This window comes from Pomacea canaliculata, linkage group LG7 (assembly GCF_003073045.1).
Source record: "Pomacea canaliculata isolate SZHN2017 linkage group LG7, ASM307304v1, whole genome shotgun sequence".
NCBI lineage: Eukaryota > Metazoa > Mollusca > Gastropoda > Architaenioglossa > Ampullariidae > Pomacea > Pomacea canaliculata.
This window is the reverse complement of record NC_037596.1, coordinates 28887970-28915129: the sequence shown is the minus strand read 5'-3', so window position 1 is coordinate 28915129 and position 27160 is coordinate 28887970. Positions and strand designations below refer to the sequence as shown.

General features: G+C 37.1%; 3 protein-coding genes and 1 long non-coding RNA gene across 6 annotated transcripts in view; 3 read left to right on the top strand and 1 right to left on the bottom strand.

The window, feature by feature from the left end:
* The window catches only part of LOC112569307 (soluble scavenger receptor cysteine-rich domain-containing protein SSC5D-like), a 155680-nt gene that overhangs the window by 1599 nt on the left and 126921 nt on the right, over positions 1-27160 (top strand). The gene's annotated exons all lie outside the window — the stretch shown is intronic.
* On the bottom strand, positions 8868-11527 carry LOC112569383. The gene is made up of 6 exons (XR_003100380.1): positions 11509-11527; positions 11103-11168; positions 10567-10673; positions 9612-9780; positions 9376-9422; positions 8868-9136 (listed from the first exon to the last, which is right to left on the bottom strand). It is a non-coding gene; the product is annotated as an uncharacterized LOC112569383 (long non-coding RNA).
* LOC112569343 (calmodulin-4-like) overlaps positions 13939-27160 on the top strand; it is a 42161-nt gene continuing 28939 nt past the window's right edge. The window contains exons 1-6 of one of the 3 annotated variants that reach the window (XM_025247126.1): positions 13939-13990; positions 14322-14387; positions 14737-14843; positions 15846-16012; positions 16202-16249; positions 16489-16749. In XM_025247126.1, the coding sequence (XP_025102911.1) occupies positions 14344-14387; positions 14737-14843; positions 15846-16012; positions 16202-16249; positions 16489-16536 (414 nt within the window). In that variant the 5' untranslated portion in view covers positions 13939-13990; positions 14322-14343 and the 3' untranslated portion in view covers positions 16537-16749. Of the gene's footprint in view, positions 13991-14321; positions 14388-14736; positions 14844-15845; positions 16013-16177; positions 16250-16488; positions 16750-27160 lie in introns of those variants that run through there. The other 2 variants (XM_025247123.1, XM_025247130.1) reach the window with 2 other exon arrangements.
* On the top strand, positions 20762-23655 carry LOC112569367. Its single transcript, XM_025247163.1, has 6 exons — positions 20762-20838; positions 21235-21300; positions 21639-21742; positions 22742-22909; positions 23102-23148; positions 23389-23655. Exons 2-6 carry the CDS (start codon positions 21257-21259, stop codon positions 23434-23436), a joined length of 411 nt encoding a protein of 136 aa, XP_025102948.1. The 5' UTR covers positions 20762-20838; positions 21235-21256; the 3' UTR covers positions 23437-23655.

Genomic DNA, 27160 nt, shown 5'->3' with positions numbered 1-27160 from the left:
AGTCGGAGTCGTATAGAAGTGCTAGGGTCGGATTGAGAGGCAAGCGTCGTGCCAATAACGGTCAAGAAAGCTTCCCCCAGTTGACACTACTATGGAAGCGAATGAGTCCACTAGGTGGTGGCTGGTACTTTTATCCAAGGAGTTAGCTTCGCTTGTTTAACTGTTCGGCCAAAAATCTGTTTTTTCTGTGGCGTTCTTTTTAACGCCTTCACTGGCAATCTACTCTTACAAGCAGATTGGGTCTTTTTGCCTTTGGCATGAGACCATGAGAATGTAGGCCCATTGTTAAAGCAGACATTATTTTGTACGCTCTAGCACGCATACACCTAGAGTTAGATGGCGATGATACAGACCTCTATTAAATGCCTCAGTCTCGTCGTTCAGTCTGAATCCGCTTCGTGCGTCTTCTCTAATAGTTAAGCTTGTCAGACCTCCTGCTCAAGGATCGAAGGACAATACTATCCCAGCCCAGCAACATATAGCGAGTCAGTGATTAACGGTAATTTCTCCATATGACAAATTTTGCACTACTCCGCACTACGATCGGCCCTATGCTAGGCAATATTCTTAAAATTAAGAAAAGACGCTACTCAGATCCGATAAATCACATATATAAATGTCGACTTCAGGGTCTGAGTTTTCACCGTTGATCGGATTTTCATTGTCGGGGGGGGTTGAGGGAACATCATCATTGCATAACGAGCAAAAGTAAATACACAAGACAACACATCTCCTTTAAAATATAGCGGCCTTCGTAGCTAACTCTGAATCACACGTTTTTTGTGTCATATGAGAAGCGTATACCCTGAGACATAAGAAAAACACCGTACGCTCATCAACTTAAGGAAATCTTTGACACAAATTATACTCTAATCTTCGAAGCACAACAAACTTTCAGAATGGGCACCGTAACAAAAAAAACCTTAACTCGCTTTCTTGTCATATCCACTATTAAAGACTCCGATTGACTGTTTCACCTGTTGGATGGCTATTCGAACAACAACTCGTACCAGTCAAGATAATAAAAACCGTGAGGCAAGTCATCGTATAGCCGCACTACACGCCTAAACACAGGTTCATTTACCCCTGATACACGTATCCATACCACGCAAGAGAACGAAATACCGAAATCGCACGCCGCGGTGAAATGGTTGTCATCTGAAACAATGAACGGGCAAAAGAGGACATTAATAAGAGGCGGCTTTGATGGTTACACTTGTGTCTATTGTTTATTCAGGCTGTTGCTTCTTGCTGGCTACTACTACTTGCTTACTTCACTACTTACTTCCACTACTACATATAACAACAGCACTAACCCAACAAATACAACAACAACACAACAAAAGAAAACTTACAACGTAACGACAGGCAAACAACTTGCACCTTTCTATGTTGTTTACATCGCTCATTAACAATCTATCGTTACAGTAAAGACCAACATGCATTCATGCTCACCAAATTATATAATAAACAAAACGCTGTTACAAAGGCTCAGCGTTAAATTATTAAGGCTCTACATCTTACCATCGATGAAATCTCTCAGTCGAACGTGACTTTTCGAGTGGGAGACGCTTCAATCATTCATATCAAACCTTTTCTAGTTACTACGGCCATGCAGGTGTAAAACACCATTGTGCTCTCTGACTCTCGTGTCCTCAGCTGCCATGCATCCCTCACAAAATGCCCCTCCCTATAACTGACCCCCTACCCGCTAGTGGTATGTTCACTCTTCCTAGACCACGTGATAGAAGCAGGGAGAGCGTTTTGCTGTCAGCATTACATGAAAATGTTTAGATATTTTGACCTCTTCCTGACTTGGTAGATATGTATGCGAAGACGATTGACAGCACCTAGTAAGACCGACATCTGAATTTTCGGTAATGATAGCAAGGTGAAATCTGGAAAAAAAAATCCTATTAAACTTTTCATCTTGACCACAGCCAGAACATAAATTATCTCAACAAATCTCCGTTTTTGTCTAGGTCATACTCTCTAAATTTTTAATCATACAAGACATGTTGTAGGCCGTCCCTCCAAATCTCCACCCCTGCACGGACAATATAACGGACTAAATGCCGATGCAATCCCGGCGCAGCCTTCGTGCACGATACCCAAAGGCAATACCTTCTGAAATGTTTATAGAGTTCTGAATTGAGGACCGATTGCTCCATAGAAGCAAACACGAAGGCCAACTCGCCTCACTCTACACCCTGCATAACTAATAGAGTTCCATTTGCATGACAGAAGACCAGCAATTCATCATTACTTTTACCAGTAAATAAATGTCAACGGGATCAGATGCATACATCAGTTTTTGTCTACCTATTTCTAAAATATTTTTACACCTAAATTTTCAGAAAAAGACACAAAAAAGCAAGTAAAAGTAGCCCCTAAAATTTAAACTCTAGTTCTCCCCTCCGATATTAAAGGAAAATGTTTTGTAAAAGATAAAGCATAAGTCAAATTAAAGAAGAAAAGAATTTGTAAGAAAATCTAAACATTAAGCCAAAAATGCTAATCTAAAAAGAGTGCCGACCTATATACATTTTTCATTATCCCCCACCCGCAAAAAACGAAAAAACCTCGCCGTGCCTTTGGTACGCCGCTCGGGTAATTACCCATGTCCGCTGGAAAAAGAGAAACACTTAAAAATAACGTTTAACAAAAAGGAGCCCTGCGCCCGACTAACAGGCTCTGCTGAGATAAAAAAAATATTATTTTATTATGACATCTCGTATATATACAGGAAAATGAAGCCTCACCAAAGTCATTTTTCACGGATTCATAAAATATGTAACGCTAGCGCAGCCAAACTCCGCACTAAACAACCAGTCCCCCATAAACCAGAGACGAACAACAAGTTCAGACACGCAGACTAAACCGACAACCAAGCATTTTACTAAACTCCTGTTAGCCTAAGTTCCTTAGAGTTATATACATCTTTTTTTTTTTAAACAAATAACTTTTTCATGCAACTAAAAATCAAATAGCCATTAATAATTTCTCTTAGTCTTAATTTTGTTCGTAGACCACAATACTTATTTTCTCAGGAATCGCTCGTTGGTTTCAGTTTTTACACATTTTGCAGGGCGGCAATGCCATCTTCCCTCTGTGCACCTTATCATCATACTGGAGTTATGCTCATTGGTCGCATGTCAGCAATGCAAGTTTAATGCCTATAGATGTATCATACGCAAGTTATACTCACAATAAAACCTCGAGCAGTCCGTGCAAGCGGTATCACTAGATAGAATTACGCCAGCCCATCACTGGAGACAGCCAACATGCACTGTACTTGCTCCCCATTATGTGTTCCTCTTCACATTCTCGATACCCATCAGATCAGTTTTCAGACCTACATATGGCAACAGCACCTGCAGTCTTCTGGCCAAGCTGTAATTAGCGTACATCCTAGGCCAGAGTTCGCTCATACACGTGAGACCAGTAACATTTGTTTCTTCCACTTTCACAGGGTATCTGCCTTCGTTCACTAGGAATGAAAAGAGGAGGGGCTTGTAAATAGGTAATAGAAAATTATTACTTACACCTCGTGTCGGTTGTCAGGAGGCCAATACCTCGGAATGGTGTGGACAGACAGTTAAAAGACACAAGCTTACATACTTGTCACTACACTACACAATGTGATCGTATGAGAGATAGCACGCAAGATCCTCTACTTATAAAATCATACAAAATAATTCCGCAGAAATAACAATCACCATTTCATTCACCACTAAGACAATGCTACGTTTAGAGGTGGACCTGTTAACGCATAAATGAAGCAAAAAAACTCTTTATACAGAAATTCTAAATAAGAAACTTCCTTACAGTCCAACGCAAAGAACACCAGTAATAATCTCGAGAAATCCGAAGTGCAAATCTTTGCTTCTCCACTCTTCATTGTTGAATGTTGTCTGGTCACACGTCGATTGCATGTGTTTTCTTGACATTGCATTTCACGCTTAGGCCGGACATTAGCTTTGTGCCCCACATATGGTCCTGATGAAATCGTTTTTAAAGGTACTGCTGCTGCTCTAAACAACACACAAAAATCGTTTCTTACAAAAAAATTATTTTGTTTAATATTTGTTTTTATTTCCTAAGATTTCTAGGACTTGATACACTTGTCCAAGTTATTGCTACCGTCAAAACAGAAAAAGAAAAAGAACGAAAAGCAGCATTATGAAGGTAAAAGACTTATTAAGAGATAGATAATTTACTTTTGGCAAGGAACAGCTTTTGTCAGGTGTGGGCATGTCTACTCTATCAAACTAACAGGTAAGGCCCACAGGTGGGTCTAATTTATAGAAGTTTGCTGGGTGGTGTAGACTGCCATATAGCGCGCATATGGGTTGGGCATTCTTGCTCTAACCGCTTATGTTCCCTTTAAATTTATTAAAAACAATTCCAAGATTTTAGAAGGTGGTTATCCCTTGCCTTTTCACTAGCAAACTTAATCATCATTTAATGATCTGTACTAGTTTTGATTTGACCAGCCTGCTAAATGTCTGCTATTTCTCTTACTACTAACATTGAAACATAAAATAATAAGAAAAAAAGAAAACAATGAAAATTATCATTTGACAGACTGAAAGCTATTAAAAATATACAAAGCGAAATATGATTATTTGCTAAATCAACAACACAGCTTACAAACACTTGTGTCTGTGAAAAAGTACCACAAAACAAACATTAATTTGTTGCGATTATAATATCTCTTGCAACTGGTAAATAAACACTAATAATAATCATTCTTTACTGCAATATATTTTAAAAATTCATCTTTGACTAGTCCCAAAACAATCATAGTAATCCTATTTGATAATCAGGTATACTTTTTTTCATCTTTGTAGAAGTTTACTCACCGATGGTTTCGACCGAGTGTCTGCACAGGACTCTAGCGATGTGGACGTCAGGGATGCACACGTGTGTACCACTCACCCTCTTAACAGTATTTGCACACGACCCCTGTCAAGTGTCGCCAAATGCAAACGTTTCTGGTTCTGTCGACATTCGTGTTCAAGTGCTTCAATATGATTTTGTGTAAGCTCGGATTTGTAAGCAGAGAAAAACACACAAAACATATTTTTTGCAAAAAAATTGTGTCTACTCCTAAACAAATGTTACTGAGTAATTATGTATCTTTGTCAATTCAAGTGTAACCTAAACAGCAATTTTAATAGTTTAACAAACCTTTTTCGGGGATATTTGGATTTTTTTGTAAATCGTCTTACGCCTTGCTGGCAAAATGATCGCCAGGCCTCGTAGTGATAGCAGTCGTGTTTGTAGAATCCCTCGTGTTGACATTGTGTCAGTCTGGCTGGTCTCTGAGCCCTGACCACTGGACCTCATCCAGCAGAATGGGGACCTGAACATCTCTTGTCCATCCCCCCCTTCTAGCTTCCTGCACTCTGGGCCACTGCAACTTCCACCAGGAGCGTGAAGGCGCTTCTTCGACAGAGAGGGCTGAAATATACCTCAGGAGATGTATTTATTATGTATAAAGATTCAAGGAAAAATAATTTGTCATATAATTAGCATTGAGAATAAAAAAATAAAAAATATCATAAAATCTTGAAGGGGCTTAAAAGGTTTGACAATGGAATCCTCCCTCAATCACTATTGAGATACTGCACACCCACGTGCAGGTACGCAGATACGAAAGCAAACCCAATGAAAGAAACATTATAAAAAGTGGCGAAATGCAGGTAATAAAGAAAAAGATGTGAACATGAACAAGAATAGATGACCTGCCTGTTAAATCCCAGCATTTTACAGATGACTTGCGCCTCTTTCTTGTCCATGCGATCATTGCACACAGTGTTCCATGTTTTATTGTAGAAAATCTCTACACGGCCATTATACCTTGACGTGCCGTCTACTAAACGTTGACTCTGTCCAACTGATAATATCACCGTATAAGTAAAAATAAGTATAGCTTCTTATAGACTTTCATAACACTTTTAAGTTACTTTCATTGTTTACAACACACGATACATTCTACATACGACTTTCCGCTGTTTCTTAACCGGCCTCGGATTCTTTTATTTAAATTCTTTGATGACCTAGACGTGTTTAGAGTGTATTGGGGTACTCGGGCAGGACAAGAGGGAGGGAGATAAACTGAGTAACTGGTGCTGGTGACAGCTGGCAGAAGTTTTTGGTTCAGACGGCGTTAATTTGCAGGCAGCTCGTGCTAAGAAAATTCGATCAACAATCTTGAATCAAACAACGATGTCAAACACCCATCTACCACTTCGCCCTTCCCTCCACACCACAAACACACACATGCAGACGTTCACACAGAACACGCGCTCACACAAAAAACCACACCACACAAAATATACCCAAATAAAAGTAGAAAATTAATATGTATAAATTTGTTTCTGAACATCTTCGGCGTAATTTGAGTTTAGCTTCCAGTCCTCACATCGCAGCTCCCGCGTGACAGGCCACTCACACACCAATGAACAACACTCAGAGCGCAGGACATCCGCCTTCATCGCCCTTCCTGTCCTACATTCATCCTACCATCGACACGCGCTGAGTACCTCAACAGGACTGAGGATGCTGTTGCCCCACTTGATGATTCTTAAACACTGTCCGGTCAGTGTGAGTGGTAGAAGAAGGGCTAGTGTTAGTCATCAGACTCGTACACGCTCGCAAACCAGCCAAAATAAACCACATTCTTCCTACAATCAACGCCAACAAAAATTTTCTTAATACTTGCATCTGGAGAAAGAACACCTAAAAATGTTTTATGAACGTATACTAAAACATGTACATAAAAGACATATTTCTTCTCCAATAATTTTAATCTTGCATTTACGCAAAAGGTCATTGTAATCAAAACAGAAATGTAATGAAATAGTAAAAGTAGAACCCATGTCACAAAAATAAGCATTTAACAGGTGTGACAATTAGTTCTTTGAGACAATTTTAAATTCTTTGTGTGTGTGTGTGTGTGCAACGTGTGTTTGTGTGTGTGCAACGTGTGTTTCGTTTCCAAGTCTGCCTTGACACAGACCTTAAAGACGGATTCTTGTCTAAATGTTTTAATGCTGACTATAAAACAGTCGACAAAGAAGATATCAAATAAAAGTCTTTCCAAACACACTAACTAGAATATAAAAAGATACCTAAACACTAGTTAATTACACTATATACTTACCTATGCCTGTAATAAGAACTGCGCACATAAAGCAGGCGCAATGTCCACAGGAATTCATGGTGCGAGATGTTCAAAAGCTGCCTGACAAACGAATGAGATAAAAGGAACACGACCCTAGAGGGACACCACGCTGTGATCCTTAAGACTTAAAAGCGAAAGGAAACAACGGAGGAAAGAGTCACCGAAGAGGATGTCCTGTGGAAGGGAAATGACAATTATATTTAGTTAATGAATCAGAGTGTGAATGCGCATGCTTCTGTGTTTCTCTCCGTCTGCTAAGAACGCATTACGGTAAATTTTAAAAGAAATCATATTACGTGGTATCATTACAACACCAAATAAACAAACGTTGTGTAATATGTATGTATAAATAAGGCTTTGGTATGGTGTGGGAATGTCATGGAACTGGAGATTTGTTTAACTTATCTTGAGGCATAGAGTGATAGACTGTCACCAGCAGTGGGATGATGCTCTTCAAAGCAGTTTAATGTATTGTCGATGTGTTCCATTTTAGTTTAAGCAACCACCTTGTGTGGGTGAACACATACGCGTGATATTTATTTTTTTAAAAGTTTTAGAATGAATATAACTGTGCTAAAATTATATTAATATGTTTAGCATACTCAGAATGTTTGAGCAGCTCTCTTTTGTTATGATAGAGCTAAGACAGAGCATTGTAAGCATCACATCTTAAAATATTTAAGCACCTTCACGGGAAACTCAGTATACTTAATAGTTCAGTTGTTAGTATAAAGTAATAAATAGTAATCTGTTACTACACCGAATATTACATTTATTAGAATTTTTTTTAAGTACATTTATTAGTTAGGCTAATAGTACAGTTGTTAGTATACCAAATAGTAATTTGTTCCTACACATACATTTATTAGTATGGTTAATAGGATACTTGTTAGTAAAGTTAATGTATGTTTAGAAGTATAGGTAACATTACATTTGAGTGTGTAGTGCCTTTGAAGCTACATTTGTGCTTCCTGGGGTCTTGAAGTGCACAGGACTCAAGGAAATTAAAAAGAAAACTTCCAGCAAAGTATTTTTTGAAATCGAGTGTTACCTGACCAGAGTGAGCATCGGTTAAAGTGTTCAAGACAAACGGGAACTTTAAAAAAATTATTCACACGTGCCAGAGATTTTTTTTTTTACATTTTTTTTAGATGGTCAGCTTAATATAATATGTGGCAATGCATCTTGCCCTTCACAGGCACACACACACACACTCAAACCTAAGCACACAGGCAATCATACACCCGCAAGATAAGCTTTTAACCACAAACATTACATATAGTAATACTTACACTCACACAATTTTACGCACACACAAACACACACACAAGACAAACTATTACATGCACAGGATCACTTCCACACTCACACGTGAAAGTTAACAACCATAATCTTGCATGTATGTCTCTATGTGTGTGTATGTCATTCTTTTCTTTAAAGTACCCGAATTAAGACTAGTGAAAGGCTTTTTGATTTTGACTAAGAAATAGCTCACTTTTTCTTGTGTAAGTGTAAGTAAATTTTCTATCATGTGAGAGTGTGCGTGAGTGTTTAAATTATCACAAATATAAATAAGATTGCTTCTGCTGTGTATGTGTGTGTGCCCATTGCTGGAGGGTTGGAAAAAAAAGAAAATTTTTAGTCACGTCCTCACAATGCACAACAAGACCCTTTATGATGTTTTAAAACATTTCAAATTTACTTTTAAGCCATTTGCCTATCGTTTCCATCATGAACCAGCTGAAGGCCTTCACTTGGTGATACCTGTTCACATCTTTCAACACCACAAAGCTGTCGTGTGTAATTAAGAATGTTATTCGTAATGATTGTCGGTCGCTAATATATTTGAGAAAGATTTTACATTTTATATGTAGAATCTTGCATGTATGTCTTCCTTTATGGATTGAGTACGGACTTGCTTTCTTTGGCAACACCATTCCAAATCTGAAAACATTAAAGTATAATCACGTGACAAAGCATGATTCTTATTACGTCCGATGTAACTGCTTCCCCCATTAAAGCTAATTATCTTTCTTTTAACTTTACTTAACCATTTATTTTTGTACTTAAGGTCATCCACCCACATAATTGATTACTCACCAGCTACTCCATCTGATTATTGCGAACACAAATGAGAAACTAGTACATGCACGAAATCACTAACTATTCAAGCATGGTCTTACTTTTTGAATATTTCTTTCGTTTTCTTCGCGTGAAATTTCCCCGTCACCTGGAAATTTAAATATACAGACATCTTAAAAACAGTTGAACACTTTGATATTACTGTAACTAAGAAAAAACTGACAACGGATTTCCAGTTAAAGTACTAAAGTAATTATTCTGGTTCATAGTCTTATCTAGATGCTGCTCTAGTGAACCTAACAGTGCAAAGATTTTGGTTGAGAATGATAACACTCACCGTCAGAGTCCATCATCTTCATAACTAAAGGAAAAGCTGATTGATCGATGACGCCGTCCTCACTGCCGTCCAGCTTGTCGTAGTAGATAAAGGCCCCCATGTTAAATTCCAGTGACTCCGAACTAGCAAAACTTTTTTATGAACTCCGAAAGACTGATATATCCATCGCCTGCAAAGGGATTTGTAAATTAACGATATTTTTAATTTTGAAAGAAAAACTGAGGAAAAAAATCAACCTCAAAATGGTGAGATAAATTTACTCAACTTGAAATACATTTATCTGCAAACTTTCTAACAAATCAATGTATGTATTTACATTAATTTTATGTCTTTCTTAAGAAGGATTTATATTGATACTAGAGTAAATTACCTATATTGAAATAAAAAGTAAAGTAAAGTGTTTTTTTCATCGTCAACAGATTTTGTTACTTAACCTTCTTGTGAAAAGAATGTATGTTTCATATAATTAACATACCGTGTGTTTCTTTGAAGCCTTTTATAAATAAAGAAAAATAAACTATATATTCTATGCGTGTTAACGCGCGCGCAACACAGGAGATAGGTGTTAACTTCATGTTTTTTTCTGTGAAATTCTGTAGATTTATGTAATACATGGTTTCTGTAATTTGTAAAGTAGTTTCAATTAATAGTCGTTCGGGGACAACGTATAGGAAAAAAACTCTCTAGTGACTGTGTTGCACAATGTGAATTTATCATGCCTTAAGAACCTATTTATAGTCTAATAATATACAGCTCAAATGACTGATAAAGTGATTACAAGCGAATGTAAAGCTCCACAAGACTGTCGATGATGTTAATGAGGTGGATAATCATGATGACTATGATGAGAAGGAGGATGATAATGATAATTGGGATGATGACGAGGAGGAGGAGGAAAAGAATGAGAAGTAAGAGGATTTTAAAAGCTACAATACCAAAATCATCAACATATTACCGTTGATGTCTTTTTTGTAGAAATCAGCATGTAATTCGTACTGCTCAAGAGCGCCATCACCGTCAAGGTCCATAATGATGAAGACATCTTCGCTGTTGGAGTTCTCCCTGAAAGAATTTACCATTCCTTGTCCTTTCTTTATTCATAAAGTCGACGTTTTATCTTAAAATATAAATTTCTCATTTTTGAATACTTTTGTGTTTCTTAGTTAAAGGTTGTATACAGGTACTGTCATAGTGCTAACTCTAGTTCTGGTACATGTTTGTAATGTCTATCCCTTTTTAACAAAATATAAAATACTGAAAACAATATATTGAAAACTCATTTAATTTAAGGTTGTAGCGTAAAACTAATTGTATTTTTTCTCTTAAATTGGCAATAACTACATATAATTTGATCCATATGACAACATCTGATGTGACAATTTACTCAATCTCTTTAGCCACCTTCTATGTACCGTTATGTAAAGACTGTACATAAATCCGTTTTGTTTTTATTATTTCTTCCATTGTTAATTTAATTAAATTAATGCTTACCCATAAACAGCCGCAAGAAGAAGACAAAAGATAAAAGTCTTCATAATGCAACAAGCTTTTTTGCCCCTGTATTAAAAAAATACAATAATGTATTTTTAAAAGATTTTTGTTATGTTTCTCCTTTTAATATTCAATTAGTGAAATTAGTTTTTACAGGTATATACCAAAGCACATGTGGCAACGGGTTCACATCCTTAAACATACACATACACAGATACACATATACACACATACACATATACACATTAAAATGTATATAATCATTTAAAATCCCTTGTTTTCTATGATAAGATTGCGTGGCTTAAATGTAGTTAAACGAATATCGTCCTATGGCAAAACTTTGTAACCTCATTGACTATTTATGCAACAGTAATTACCAGAACAAATAAAGATTATTTTTGCTTACAACTGGATTCAGAAGAGGAACGTGCAACACTCGGTGCTGAAATCGTGGTGTGGCGAATGAAGACGAGAGAAGAAAATATATACTTTGCTTCGTGGTAAACAGATCAATTGAGATTAGGATCGATGACAGAAAATTCCCATCTCTGTTTTCATCTTTGTAGTTGGCAGGTAAGAGCTGCTGAGCTACAAATCGAAGTTGAACTAGTCACTTAGGATTATTCCCACCATAATTAAGTGCTAAGAAAACACTGGTATTACCAAGTTCACAACCTTACAAAAGAAATCCACATATGTGGAATGTACCAAAAATTATAAACTGAATGATTTCTTATGTTTTTAGGTCGCGTGGTGTGGGAATGTCATGGAACTGGAGATTTTTTAATTAATTTATCTTGAGGCATAGAGTGATAGACTGTCACCAGCAGTGGGATGATGCTCTTCAAAGCAGTTAAATATATTTTCGATGTGTTCCATTTTAGTTTAAGCAACTACCTTCTGTGGGTGAAGACAGATTTGTGATATTTATTTTAAAAAAGATTCAGAATGAATATAACTGTGCTAAAATAAATATTAATATGTTTAGTATACTCAGAATGTTTGAGGTAAAACAGAGTATTGTAAGCATCACATCTTAAAATATTTTAAGCACTTTTTATTTTTCATTCCATACTATTGATGTGAGCTGTCATGTGCTAATTACACTACACGTTTCCTTGTTTGTACATATTTGAAATACGGGAAATATGTAGTACCCTCGACTAAAGTCCTCTAGTTTTCCTAAAAAATATTATGTACATAATGAAGGACACTACAAGTTGGATACATATGTATATTAATATTAGTGAATGTGTGTATAAATGATTCTATTGTATCAATCAGTGTCATGCATGACTATGCCTTATACATAATTTGCTTTGCTGGGTTCGAAAGGGTGTTTCAATGAACCACTTTGTGAAATCTATCTCTACTGACTACCCGAAGGCTTACTTCTATTATATTTGTTGTTTGTACTGTTTCTTCACCTTTTTGTTTAGTCCACACTAATCAATGGTTTAGTGGAAAAATAGGAAAAATAAGCATCGTATCCCGACTTTGTCACTCATGTCATCCTTTTTTTTTCTTCCAACTTCTCACATTCTTCGTATTCTCCTGTGATCTTGTCAGCCTTGTCCTGGTTGTTGTGTCGGTTCGGTTCTTCATTTTCATCATATTTCTTCGCCTTTTCCGCCCCTGCGTGTGTGGAAGCTCAACCGTTCTGCGTTTCGTCCTCCCTTCATTTCTTTGTTCCGTCTCCTTCTTGGTATTGTCCTTTGTCCTGTGAGCTGTGGACCAGCAAAGGTTCCCTGCGCTCATCGGTCAGACATTCCAGTGAGTATACAGTGTCAACAGAGTACACAGTGTCTACATCTAACGTCACGCCTGAAGGCCTCAGGGGCAAGAACTGTGACAGTACTGTGCAGCAGTGCGTGCTGGTGTTGGCGTTTCTTTTAAATTATCTCTCTTTCGAGCATCTCTCGTTACCTTTTCTTTGCTGTATGGGGTAATCCCTGGATTTCTTGCATGCGCGTGTATGCGTAAAAGAATTTCTGTAATTTCCTTTTTATTTCTTGTTTTTTCCTGCATTTTTATTAAACTGCTTATTGGTACCGCTCATTTCGTCTTTGTTGTGGTCTACGTTTATCAGAGGTTCGCTAGGTACTTCGTGTCCCTCCTCTTGGTATGTGAGCGGTTGTGAGACAAACAGCCCTGACATCTATACACAAATAAGTGTCAGTGTATAAAAATACTGTAGACAAGGGACCTACAAACACACGCAAGTTAATCCCCTAGCAAAAACGTGGAGACGATATTTAATTAAAAGCTACTTGCGTTCGCACTCACAAACACATGCACAAAGAATACACTAATACACACACGCACTAACAAACAAGCTAACACATAAGCACACACATATGCACACGTGTATTTTGTCTTGTTGTAATTATTAGATAAAAACAACATCTACTGCTTTGTTCGTGCACTGCAAGTTAATAAGATTAAACACGCTCGTCCCATCAGGAATGGAGTTTAAGCTCAATACATGTGACTGTCGACCATAAATATCAACTCCACAGAGCATGACAACATTTATTTCACAAACATGTGGCCAGCAGTAAGCTAAGACAATATGTAAGTTCGCTACACCTTAATCCTCAAGCTTTTGAAGGGCTTATGAGTTCACATCCTCACTGACTCGGTCATGTTGTGTAGGAAGGGAAACCTGACCATCAACAGTTAGTTTTCATTTGGAACTTAGAAAAGTTCAAAGAGGATATTTTCTTCTGTTAATATGGTCTATTGGCTTGATAAGATTTAGTCATCGATCCTAATCTCAATTGATCTGTTTGCCACGAAGCAAAGTATATATTTTCTTCTCTCGTCTTCATTCGCCACACCACGATTTCAGCACCGAGGGTTGTCACGTTCCTCATCTGAATCCAGTTGTAAGCAAAAAAATCTTTATTTGTTCTGAAAATTACTGTTGCATAAAATTTCAGTAGGTTACACAGTCTTGCCATAGGACGATATTCGTTTAACTAAATTTAAGCCACGCAATTTTATCATAGAAAACAATGAATTTTAATAGATTTTATACATTTTAATGTGTATATCTGTATATGTGTATATGTGTATGTGTATGTTCAAGGACGTGAACCCGTTGCCACATGTGCTTGCGTATATATCTGCTAAAAGCTAATTTCACTAATTGAATATTAAAAGGAGAAACATAACAAAAATACTTTAAAATACATTATTGTATTTTTTTTAATACAGGGGCAAAAAAGCTTGTTGCATTATGAAGACTTTTATCTTTTGTCTTCTTCTTGCTGCTGTTTGTGGGTAAGCATTAATTTAAATAAATTAATAATGGAAGAAGTAATAAAAATAAAACATATTTATGTACAGTCTGTATATAACGGTACGTAGAAGCTGGCTGACAAGATTGAGTAAATTGTCACATCAGATTTTGTCATATGGATCTAATTATATGTAGTTATTGCCAATTTAAGGGAAACAAAATAGAATTAGTTTTACGCTACAACCTTAAATTAAATGAGCTTACAGTATAATGTTTTCAGTATTTTATATTTTGCTAACAAAAGATGGACATTACAAACTGGTACCAGAACTAAAATTACCACCATGACAGTACCTGTATACAGGAACAAGGAATGGTAAATACTTTCAGGGAGAACTCCAACAGCGAAGATTTCTTCAGCGTTGCGGACCTTGACGGTGATGGCGTTCTGCAGCAGGACGAAATACAGGCTGATTTCAACAAAAAGGACATCAACGGTAATATGTTGATGCTTTTGTTATTGTAGCTTTTAAAATCCTCGTCCTCCTCATTCTCTTCCTCCTCCGTCTCCTCCTCCTCCTCCTCATCATCATCATTATGCTCCATCATCGACAGTCTTACGGAGCTTTACATTCACTTGTAATCCATTTATCAGTCATGTGTGTTGTATATTAATAGCCTATAAATAGATTTTAAGGCATGATAGTTACACATGTACGTTCGGCAATATACACTTTATACGGTAAGTAATATGTAGTCTAGACATTTAGCATATCAATGATGTTAGAATGACAGGATGAACATTGATATTTTCGATGACAAAGGTATTTGATATCTTTTTGGGACAGACTTTATTTCGTAGGAGCCCTTGTCACTTCAAGTAATTCCCTCCTCTATGGTCTTAATAAAGTCTGTGTTAAAGCAACTAAAGTACATCAAAAATGAAAAAAAAAATAGTAAGTAAAACACACCAAGGCGGTTTGATACTTGCGGATTCTGCAACACAGTCACTAGAGAGTCTTTTCTTAAAAGTTGTCCACGCACAACTATTGTTTGTAACTCCTTTACAAATTAAAAAACCACGTATTACATAAATCTACAGAATTTCACTGAACAAAAATGAAGTTAAAACCTATCTCATGTGTGGCGCGTGCGAAAACATGCACAGAATATATAGGTTATTTTTCTCTATTTATAAAAAACCTTCAAACAAAGACACTGTCTGTTAATTATGGCAAACATACATTCATGCTCACAAGATGGTTAAGTAACAAAATCTGTTGACAATATTTCAATACAGTAAATTGATTCTACTATCATAAAATGCTTCTTAAGAAAGACATAAAATAACTGTACATACATACATTGATTTGTTAGAAACTTTGTGGATGAATGTTTTTCACGTTGAGTAAATTGGTCTTAGCTTTTTAAGTTAATTTTTTTTCTCAATATTTCTTTCAAAATTAAAAATATCGTCAATGTACAAATCCCTTCTGCAGGCGATGGATATATCAGTCTTTCGGAGTTGATAAAAAGTTTTGCTAGTTCGTGGTCACTGGAATTTAAAATGGGGGCCTTTATCTACTACGACAAGCTGGACGGCAATGAGGACGGCGTCATCGATCAATCAGCTTTTCTTTCCGCTATGAAGATCATGGACTCTAACGTGAGTGTTATCATTCTTAACCCAAATCTTTGCACTGTAAGGCTCGCTAGAGCAGCATCTAGATAATACTATGAACTAGAAAAATGACTTCAGCACTTTGACTGGTAATCCGTTGTTAGTTTTTTTATCACCAACTATTATATCAAAGTGTTCAACTGGTTTTCAGATGTCTGTATATTTAAATTTCCAGGTGACGGGGAAATTTCACGAGAAGAGTTCGAAAGAAATATGCTAAAAGTAAGACCATGCTTAAATAGTTAGTGATCTCGTGCATGTACTAGTTTCTCTTTTGTGTTCGCAATAGTTAGATGGAGTAGCTGGTGAGCAACTAATTACGTGGGTGGATGAACTTAAGTATAAAAATAAGTGGTTAAGTAAAGTTAAAAGAAAGATAATTAGCTTTAATGGGGGAAGCAGTTACATCGGACGTAATAAGAATTTTGCTTGGTCACGTGATTATACTTTAATGTTTTCAGATTTGGAATGGTGTTGCCAAAGAAAGCAAGTCCGTACTCAGTCCATAAAGGAAGACATACATGCAAGAGTCTGCATATAAAATGTAAAATCCTTCTCAAATATATTAGCGACCGACAAGAATTAAGAATAACAATTACACTACTGCTTTGTGGTGTTGAAAGATCTGGACAGGTATCACCAAGTGAAGGCCTTCAGCTGGTTCATGATGAAAACGATAGTCAAATGGCTTAAAAGTAAATTTGAAATGTTTTAAAACATCATAAAGGGTCTTGTTGTGCATTGTGAGGACTTGACTAAAAATTCTCTTTTTTTTCCCAACCCTCCAGCAGCTGGCACACACACATACACAGCAGAAGCAGTCTTTTTTATATTTGTGATAATTTTCACGCACACTCTCACATGATAAATAAATTACTTACACTTACACAAAAAAAAGTGAGCCATTTCTTAGTCAAAATCAAAAGGTCTTTCACTAGTCTTAATGTTGGTACTTTCAAGAAAAGAATGACATACACACACATAGAGACGCACATGCATGATTATGATTGTTAACTTTCACGTTTGAGTGTGGGAGTGATCCTGTGCATGTGATAGTTTGTCTTGTGTGTGTGTTTGTGTGTGTGTTAAAGAATGTGTGAGTGTAAGAATTAGTATATGTAAAGTTTGTGGTTAAAAGCTTATCTTGCGGGTGTATGATTGCCTGCGTGTTTAGGTTTGAGTGTGTGTGTGTGTGCCTGTAAAGGGCAAGATGCATTGCCACATATTATATTAAGCTTACCATCTAAAAAATTTAAAAAATATCTGGCACGTGTGAATAATTGTTTTTAAGTTCCCGTCCGTCTTGAACACTTTTAGCGATGCTCACTCTAGTCATGTAACTCACGAGTTCAAAAAATAGTTTGCCGAAAGTTTTTTTTCATATTTTCCTTGAGTCCTGTGCATTCCAAGACCCCAGGTGTCATGAAGGACAGAGATAGCTTCAAATGAACTACACACTCAAATGTAATGTTACCTATACTTTCAAACATACTATTAACTTTACTAACAAGTATCCTATTAAGCATACTAATAAATGTAAGTGTAGGAACAAATTACTATTTGTTATACTAACAACTGTACTATTAGACTAACTAATAAATGTACTATAAAAATATTGATAAATGTAATATTCGGTGTAGTAACAAATTACTATTTATTACTTTATACTAACAACTGAAGTATTAAGTATCCTAAGTGTCGCGTGACAGCGACGAATTCAGTTTAACCTCAACTGAGCTCAGACCTTACACAGAAATCACAAAGACAAAATTCACGTAGCAAAAAAAAACTAATTTTTTAGCAACAAAAATAATACTGATAGGAATCAATTATCAAAATATTCTAAACTCAAACATGAACAAATATAGATCAGAACGAACAATCCAACAAGCAAAAAAATAGCTAAATAAGACAAATTAGCTGCCCTGTGCACAGGTGAGTCTCAGTCACCGTATATACAATACATCACCCGCATGCACAGCGGGGTGACAGATTAGAAGTCCGTTGAATGTGTCCACAGACGGCAGCCCGCCCTCTGGCCTTGCTTGCCGCTCTGTGGATGTCCCCCACAGCTCTCTGTCCTCTCGTCAAGCCGGTCCGCCTGTTCTCCTCTTATCCAGATGCAATGGTATGGGCCAGCCACTGGCCACCAGAGCTCCTGCTCGAAGGTTCCTGCTCTAGGTACTCAACCAAAGTCCTTTTTTTCGTACACTGGTGCAACAGGATCGCGGGTTCACGCGCCAAGGAGATGATGAGGGTGCATGGTGGAAGCTCGACAGGATGACAGACAGCAACGCGAACACAGGATGTGAAGACACGGCGACACGAAGGGGGAGCAAAAACAACAACAGGAGGAAGAGTGAAGAAGAACTAAAAATAATGCCTGTAGATAAAAAATTCATACAATCAACAGGCTTGTCCGGAAACTGCTCAATTTCTAAAACAATATTTTCACACCGATACATATCTCTGACCATCGGACTATGGCTTTGAACATAAAAGGATTCTCTCACTTGCACTTCCACCGCCACCAAAGGCCCTTACAGACTAGAATGGTGTGGATCCCGACAGAATGGATCTCCACTCACCCAAAACGGCTTGTGGCAGATCGGTCGATACAAAATGAAAAACTCTGACTGTCATGGCCACGGTCCAGCACCGTCTGTTACTTGATGACGACTGCCCATGACGTCAAAGAAGGAAAAAAAATGATGCGTCAAGGAAGCTGTTCGCGCGCAAAGACGGAAACCGAAGAGAAGAAGAAAAAAAAGGGGGAGGGGGCAAAAGCGTGAAGACAACACCCAGCGATGGACCAGCTCAGTATGGGGGCATACAAGGATGACAGCAGAATCGCTGACACGCGACAGTGGGAATGTCATGGAACTGGAGATTTGTTTTAACTTATCTTGAAACATAGAATGACAGACTGTATACTCAGAATGTTTGAGATAAAGCAGAGTATTGTAAGCATCACATCTTACAATATTTTAAGCACCTTCCCTTTTTCTTTACATACTATTGATGTGAGCTGTCATGTGCTAATTACACTACACGTTTCCTTGTTTGTACATATTTGAAATACGAGAAATATGTAGTACCATCGACTAAAGTCCTTTAGTTTTCCTAAGAAATATTACGTACATAACATACACTAGAAGTTGAATATATAACAATATTTTAATATTAGTGAATGTGTGTATAAATGATTCTATAGTATCAATCAGTGTCATGCATGACTATGCCTCATACATATTGTTGCTTTGCTGGGTTCGAAAACGGTGTTTCAATGAACCACCTTATAAAAATTATCTCTACTAACTACCCGAAGGCTTACTTCTATTTTATTTGTTGTTTGTACTGTTTCTTCATCTTTTTGTTTACTCCACAGTAATTAATGGTTTCATGAGCATCGTATCCCGACTTTGTCACTCTTGTCATCCTTTTTCTTCCTCCAACTTCTCACATTCTCCGTATTCTTCTGTGATCTTGTCAGCCTTGTCCTGGTTCTTATTGTCGGTTCGTTTCTTCATTTTCATCATATTTCTTCGCCTTTTCCGCCCCATCGTGTGTGGAATCTCAACTGTTCTTCCTTTCGTCCTCACTTCATTTCTTCGTTCCCTCACCTTAGTCGTCTTGTCCTTCGTCGTGTGAACTGTGGACCAGCAAAGGTTCCTCGCGCTCGTCGGTCAGACATTCCAGTGAGTATACAGTGTCAATAGAGTACACAGTGTCTACATCTAACGTCACGCTTGAAGGCCTCAGGGGCAAGAACTCTGACAGTACTGTGCCGCAGTGCGTGCTGGTGTTTGGCGGTTTTTTAAGTTATCTCCCTTTCCAGCATCTCTCATTATCTTTTCTTTGCTGTGTGGGGTAATTTCTTGTTTTCTTGCATGTGCGTGTACGCGGAAGTGTATTTCTTTATTTTCTTTTTCTTGTTTTTTCCTACATTTTTATTAAACTGCTTATTTGCACCGCTCATTTCGTCTTTGTTCTTTGTCTACGTTCATCATATGGTAGACAGGTACGTCGTGTCCCTCCTCTGGCTGTGTGAGCGCTTGTGAGACATAGAGCCCTGGCATCTATACGCAAATAGGTGTCAGTGTATAAAATACTGTAGACAAGGGACGTACAAACACACGCAAGTTAATCCACTAACAAAAACGTGCAGAGACGATATTTAAATAAAAGATACTAGCGTTCGCACTCACCTACACATGCACAAAGAATGCACTAACACACACACGCACTAAGAAACTAGCTAACACATAAGCACACACATATGCATACGTATATTTCGCCTTAGTGTGGTTATTAGATAAAAAAAATCATCTACTTCTTTGTTCGTTCACGGCTAGTTAATAAGATTAGACATTCTCGTCCCATCAGGAATGGAGTTGAAGCTCAGTACATGTCACTGGCGACCATAAATATTAAATCCACAGAGCATGACAACATTTATTTCACAAACATGTGGGCAGCAGTAAGCTAAGACAATATGTAAGGTCACTACACCTTAATCCTCAAGCTTTTGAGGGGCTTATGAGTTCACATCCTCACTGACTCGGTCATGTTGTGTAGGAGAGGAAACCTGACCATCAACATTTAGTTTTCATTTGCAACTTAGAAAAGTTCAAAAAGGATATTTTCTTTTGTTAGTACAATCTATTGGCTTGATAAGATTTAGTCATCGATCCTAATCTCAATTGATCTCTTTACCACGAAGCAAAGTATATATTTTCTTCTCTCGTCTTCATTCGCCACACCACGATTTCAGCAACGAGGGTTGTCACGTTCCTCATCTGAATCCAGCTGTAAGCAAAAATAATCTTTATTTGTTCTGATAATTACTGTTGCATAAAAAATATCAGTGAGGTTACAAAGTCTTGACATAGGACGATATTCGTTTAACTACATTTAAGCCACGCAATCTTATCACAGAAAACAATGGCTTTTAATAGATTCTATACATTTTAATGTGTATATGTGTATGTGTGTATATGTGTATGTGTGCAATATGGGTATGTGTGTATATGTATGTGTATGTGTATGTGTATGCGTATGTGTATGTTCAAGGACGTGAACCTGTTGCCACATGTGCTTGCGTATATATCTGCTAAAAGCTAATTTCACTAATTGAATATTAAAAGGAGAAACACAACAAAAATACATTGTACTTTAAAACACATTATTGTATTTTTTTAATACAGGGGCAAAAAAGCTTGTTGCATTATGAAGACTTTTATCTTTTGTCTTCTTCTTGCTGCTGTTTGTGGGTAAGCATTAATTTAAATAAATTAACAATGGAAGAAGTAATAAAAACAAAACGGATTTATGTACAGTCTTTACATAGAAGGTGGCTGAGAAGATTGAGTAAATTGTCACATCAGATGTTGTCATATGGATCTAATTATATGTAGTTAGTGCCAATTTAAGGAAAACAAAATAGAATTAGTTTTACACTACAACCTTAAATTAAATGATCTTACAGTATAATGTTTTCAGTATTTTATATTTTGCTAACAAAAGATGGACATTACAAACTGGTACCAGAACTAGAATTACCAATATGACAGTACCTGTATACAAGAACAAGGAATGGTAATACTTTCAGGGAGAACTCCAACAGCGAAGATTTCAGCGTTGTGGACCTTGACGGTGATGGCGTTCTGCAGCTGGACGAATTACTGGCTGATTTCAACAAAAATGACATCAACGGTAATATGTTGATGCTTTTGTTATTGTAGCTTTTAAAATCCTCTTCCTTCTATTTCTCTTCCTCTTCCGTCTCCTCCTCCTCATCATCATCATTATGCTCCATCATCGACAGTCTTACGGAGCTTTACATTCACTTGTAATCCATTTATCAGTCATGTGTGTTGTATATTAATAGACTATAAATAGATTTTAAGGCATGATAGTTACACATGTACGCGCGAGCAATATACACTTTATACTTTGAGTAATATGTAGTCTAGACATTTAGCACATCAATGATGGTAGAGTGAAAGGATGAACATTGATATTTTCGATGACCAAGGTATTTGATATGTTTTTGGGACAGACTTTATTTCGTAGGAGCCCCTGTCACTTCACGTAATTCCCTCCTCTATGGTCTTAATAAAGTATGTTTTAAAGCAACTAAAGTACATCAAAAATGAAAAAATAAATAGTAAGTAAAACACACCAAGGCGGTTTGATACTTGCGGATTGTGCAACACAGTCACTAGAGAGTCTTTTCTTAAAAGTTGTCCACGCACAACTATTGTTTGTAACTCCTTTACAAATAAAAAAAAACACGTATTACATAAATCTACAGAATTTCACAGAACCAAAATGATGTTAACACCTATCTCATGTGTGGCGCGAGCGAAAACACGCACAGAATATATAGTTTATTTTTCTCTATTTATAAAAAACCTTCAAACAAAGACACGGTATGTTAATTATGGTAAACATACATTCATGCTCACAAGAAGGTTAAGTAAAAAAATCTGTTGACAATATTTCAATACAGTAAATTGATTCTACTATCATAAAATGCGTCTTAAGAAAGACATAAAATAACTGTACATACATACATTGATTTGTTAGAAACTTTGCGAATGAATGTTTTTAAAGTTGAGTAAATTGGTCTTAGCTTTTTAAGTTAATTTTGTTTTCTCAGTCTTTCTTTCAAAATTAAAAATATCGTCAATTTACAAATCATTTTTGCAGGCGATGGATATATCAGTCTTTCGGAGTTCATAAGTAGTTATGCTAGTTTGTGGCAACTGGAATTTAACATGGGGGCCTTTATCTACTACGACAAGCTGGACGGCAATGAGGACGGCGTCATCGATCAATCAGCTTATCTTTCCGTTAGGAAGATCATGGACTCTAACGGTGAGTGTTATCATTCTCAACCCAAATCTTTGCACTGTTAGGTTCACTAGAGCAGCATCTAGATAAGATTATGAACCAGAATAATTACTTTACCACTTTGACTGGTAATCCGTTGTTAGTTTTTTTTTCTCACCTACTATTATATGAAAGTGTTCAACTTTTTTTCAGATGTCTGTATATTTAAATTTCCAGGTGACGGGGACATTTCAAGCGAAGAGTTCGAAAGAAATCTTCTAAAAGTAAGACCCTGCTTGAATAGTTAGTGATTTTGTGGATATACTAGTTTCTCTTTTGTGTTCACAATAGCTAGGTGGAGTAGCTGGTGAGTAACTAATTATATGGGTGGATGACCTTAAGTATAAAAATTAGTGGTTAAGTAAAGTTAAAGGAAATATAATTAGCTTTAATGGGGGGAAGCAGATACATCGGACGTAATAAGAATCCTGTTTGGTCACGTGATTATACTTTAATGTTTTCAGATTTGGAATGGTGTTGCCAAAGAAACCAAGTCCGTACTCAATCCATAAAGGAATACATACATGCAAGAGTCTACATATAAAATGTAAAATCTTTCTCGAAGATATTAGCGACCGACAATAATCAATAATAACATTCTTAATTACACACGACTGCTTTGTGGTGTTGAAAGACGTGGAGAGGTATCACCAAGTGAAGGCCTTAAGCTGGTTGATGATGGAAACGATAGGCAAATGGCTTCAAAGTAAATTTGAAATGTTTTAAAACATCATAAAGGGTCTTGTTGTGCATTGTGAGGACGTGACAAAAACTTCTCTCTTTTTTTCCAACCCCCCAGCCATGGGCACACACACATATACAGCAGAAGCAGTCTTCTTTATTTTTGTGATAATTTAAACACTCACGCACACTCTCAGATGATAGAAAAATTACTTACACTTAGACAAGAAAAAGTGAGCCTTTTTTTAGTCAAAATCAAAAAGCCTTTCACTAGTCTTAATTCGGGCACTTTCAATTAAAGAATGACATATACACACACATAGAGACATACATGAAAGATTATGGTTGTTAACTTTCACGTGTGAGTGTGGAAGTGATCCTGTGCATATAATAGTTTGTCTTGTGTGTGTGTGTGTGTTTGTGTGTGCGTAAAAGAATGTGTGAGTGTAAGTATTAGTATATGTAAAGTTTGTGGTTAAAAGCTTATCTTGCGGGTATATGATTGCCTGTGTGTTTAGGGTTGAGTGTGTGTGTGTGCCTGTGAAGGGCAAGATGCATTGCCACATATTATATTAAGCTGACCATCTAAACAAATTATGAAAATCTCTGGCTCGTGTGAATAATTTTTTTAAGTTCCCGTTCGTCTTTAATACTTTACGCAATGCTCACTCTGGTCAGGTAACACACGAGTTCAAAAAATACTTTGCCGGAATTTTCTTGAGTCCTGTGCACTCCAAGACCTAAGGAGTCATGAAGCACAGAGGTAGCTTCAAAGGCACTACACACTCAAATGTAATGTTACCTATACTTCCAAACATACTATTAACTTTACTAACAAGTATCATATTAAGCATACTAATCAGGGCTTCTGCTAAGGCTAAATTCTTTGGGGTCCCAGATACACCTTCTTCATATTTCTAAGGGGTAACAGGCTAACTCTAAGGGGTCCGTTTATAAAGTTGAAAAAAAAACCCAACAAATCAACTACTTTGTTCAACTGCCTTTCAGACACACAAAGCACTGTAATGTCTAGTCAGAAACGGCGAGATTTCTGTGCCATGAAGTATGTGCAAGCATCTGTGATGAGCTTATGCTCACTGTACATGGGGTGCTCACTTTCTTTCCGTTTTTGAGAAGATGATTTTAACCACGCTGTCAACGACATCTTGGAAATAGGTTAATGGAACTCTTCCCGGTAAGGGAAACATCTCAGTGGAAGGGAAGTTACTCTCACTTTGTAGCAGACGACAACAGTAGACTGGGCTACGACGTCAGACACTACACTTACCCAATTTTGTATCTGTTCTTCGCCCAAATTTGAAGGGGTCCCCTGGGACCCCATTGACGAAAATTGAAGGGGTCCTCCGAACTTTTCATGCGTACTGTACGCAATTTTTTGCGTAAGCAGAAGCCCTGCTAATAAATGTACTTTTAAGTGTAGCAACAAATTACTATTTGGTATACTAACAACTGTACTATTAGCCTAACTAATAATTGTACTATTAAAATATTAATAAATGTAATATTCGGTGTAGTAACAGATTACTATTTATTACTTTATACCAGGGATGCCCAACCTATGGCCTGCGGGCCATATCCGGCCCGCGACGCGGTGCCATCCGGCCGGCGAAACTTCTGCCCACAGTGCAGGAAATCGGCATGTTAGTAATAAAAAAAGACCTAAAGAAAACGAAAGAAAGGGAAGAAGAAGTATTTATTCCTATGCAGTGGCGTCTCTCAATCTTTTTTTCGATGGACGAACATTTCGATTCAGTTCTCCGACTTGGTGTCTCTACGATGCAGCCGGACATTCAGAAGTTGGTTTCGGGAAAACAACTTCAAATATCCCACTAATTACTACATAATTAATGGTAAGTACAACTTGTTTCTAATAAAAATTGTGTCTGCTCTATTTTTTTTTTTTTATTTATTTTTTTTTATTTTTGCAGTGAAGCGGCCCGTGACATGCATGTTGAAAATGTGTATGGCCCGCATGCCGAAAAAGGTTGGACATCACTGCTTTATACTAACAACTGAAATATTAAAGATACTAACTGTCGCATGAACGCAACGAAGCCAGTTTAACCTCAACTGAGCGCAGACCATAAAGAAATCACAAAGACAATATTCACGAAACAAAACAAAACTAATTTATTAGCCACAAAAATAATACTGATAGGAATCAAAAATCAAACATTCCAAACTCTCACATGAACAAATATAGATCAGCGCTAGCGATTCAACAACAACAACGAAAAAAGGTAAATAAAAATAAGACAAAACAGTTGCCCTGTGCACAAGTGAGTCTCAGTCACCGTATATACAATACGTAACCCGCATGCACTGCGGGGAGACAGTCCGTTGAAAATTGACGCATCAAGGAAGCTGTGCGCGTGCGCGCGCAAAGACGGAAACAAAAGAGAAGAAGAAAAAAATTCGGGGGAGGGCAAAAGCGTGATGACAACACCCAACGATGGACCACCTCAGTATGGGAGGCATACAAGGATGACAGCACAATCGCTGACACGCTACAGTGGGAATGTCATGGAACTGGAGATTTTTTAACTTATCTTGAGGTATAGAGGGATGGACTGTCACCAGCAGTGGGATGATGCTCTTCAAAGCAGTTTAATATATTTCCGATGTGTTTTATTTTAGTTTAAGCAACTACCTTGTGTGCGTGAACACCGATTTGTGATATTTATTTTTAAAAAGATTTAGAATGAATATAACTGTGCTAAAATAAATATTAATATGTTTAGTATATTCAGAATGTTTAAGCTAAAACAGAGTACTGTACGCATCACATCTTAAAATATTTTAAGCACTTTTTATTTATCTTTACATTTTATTGATGTGAGCTACCATGTGCTAATTACACTACAAGTTTCCTTGTATTTAAATAGTTGAAATAGGGGAAATATGTAGTACCATCGACTAAAGTCCTCTAGTTTTCCTAAGAAATATTACGTACATAATGAACGACCACTACAAGTTAGATATGTATGAATATATTAATATTAGTGAATGTGTGTATAAATGATTCTATAGTATCAATCCGTGTCATGCATGACTATGCCTTATAAATATTTTCGCTTTGCTGGGTTCAAAAAGGGTGTTTCAACGAACCACCTTATGAAAATTATCTCTACTAACTACCTGAAGGCATACTTCTATTATATTTGTTGTTTGTACAGTTTCTTCATCTTTTTGTTTAGTCCACACTAATGATTGGTTTATCATGAGCATCTTATCCCGACTTTGTCACTCTTGTTATCCTTTTTTTCTTCTTCCAGCTTCTCACATTCTCCGTATTCTTCTGTGATCTTGTCAGCCTTGTCCTGGTTCTTATTGTCGGTTCGTTTCTTCACATTCATCATTTTTTTCGCCTTTTCCGCCCATGCGTGTGTGGAATCTCAACCGTTCTGCGTTTCGTCCTCCCTTCATTTCTTTGTTCCGTCTCCTTCTTGGTATTGTCCTTTGTCCTGTAAACTGTGGACCAGCAAAGGTTCCCCGCGCTCATCGGTCAGACATTCCAGTGAGTATACAGTGTCA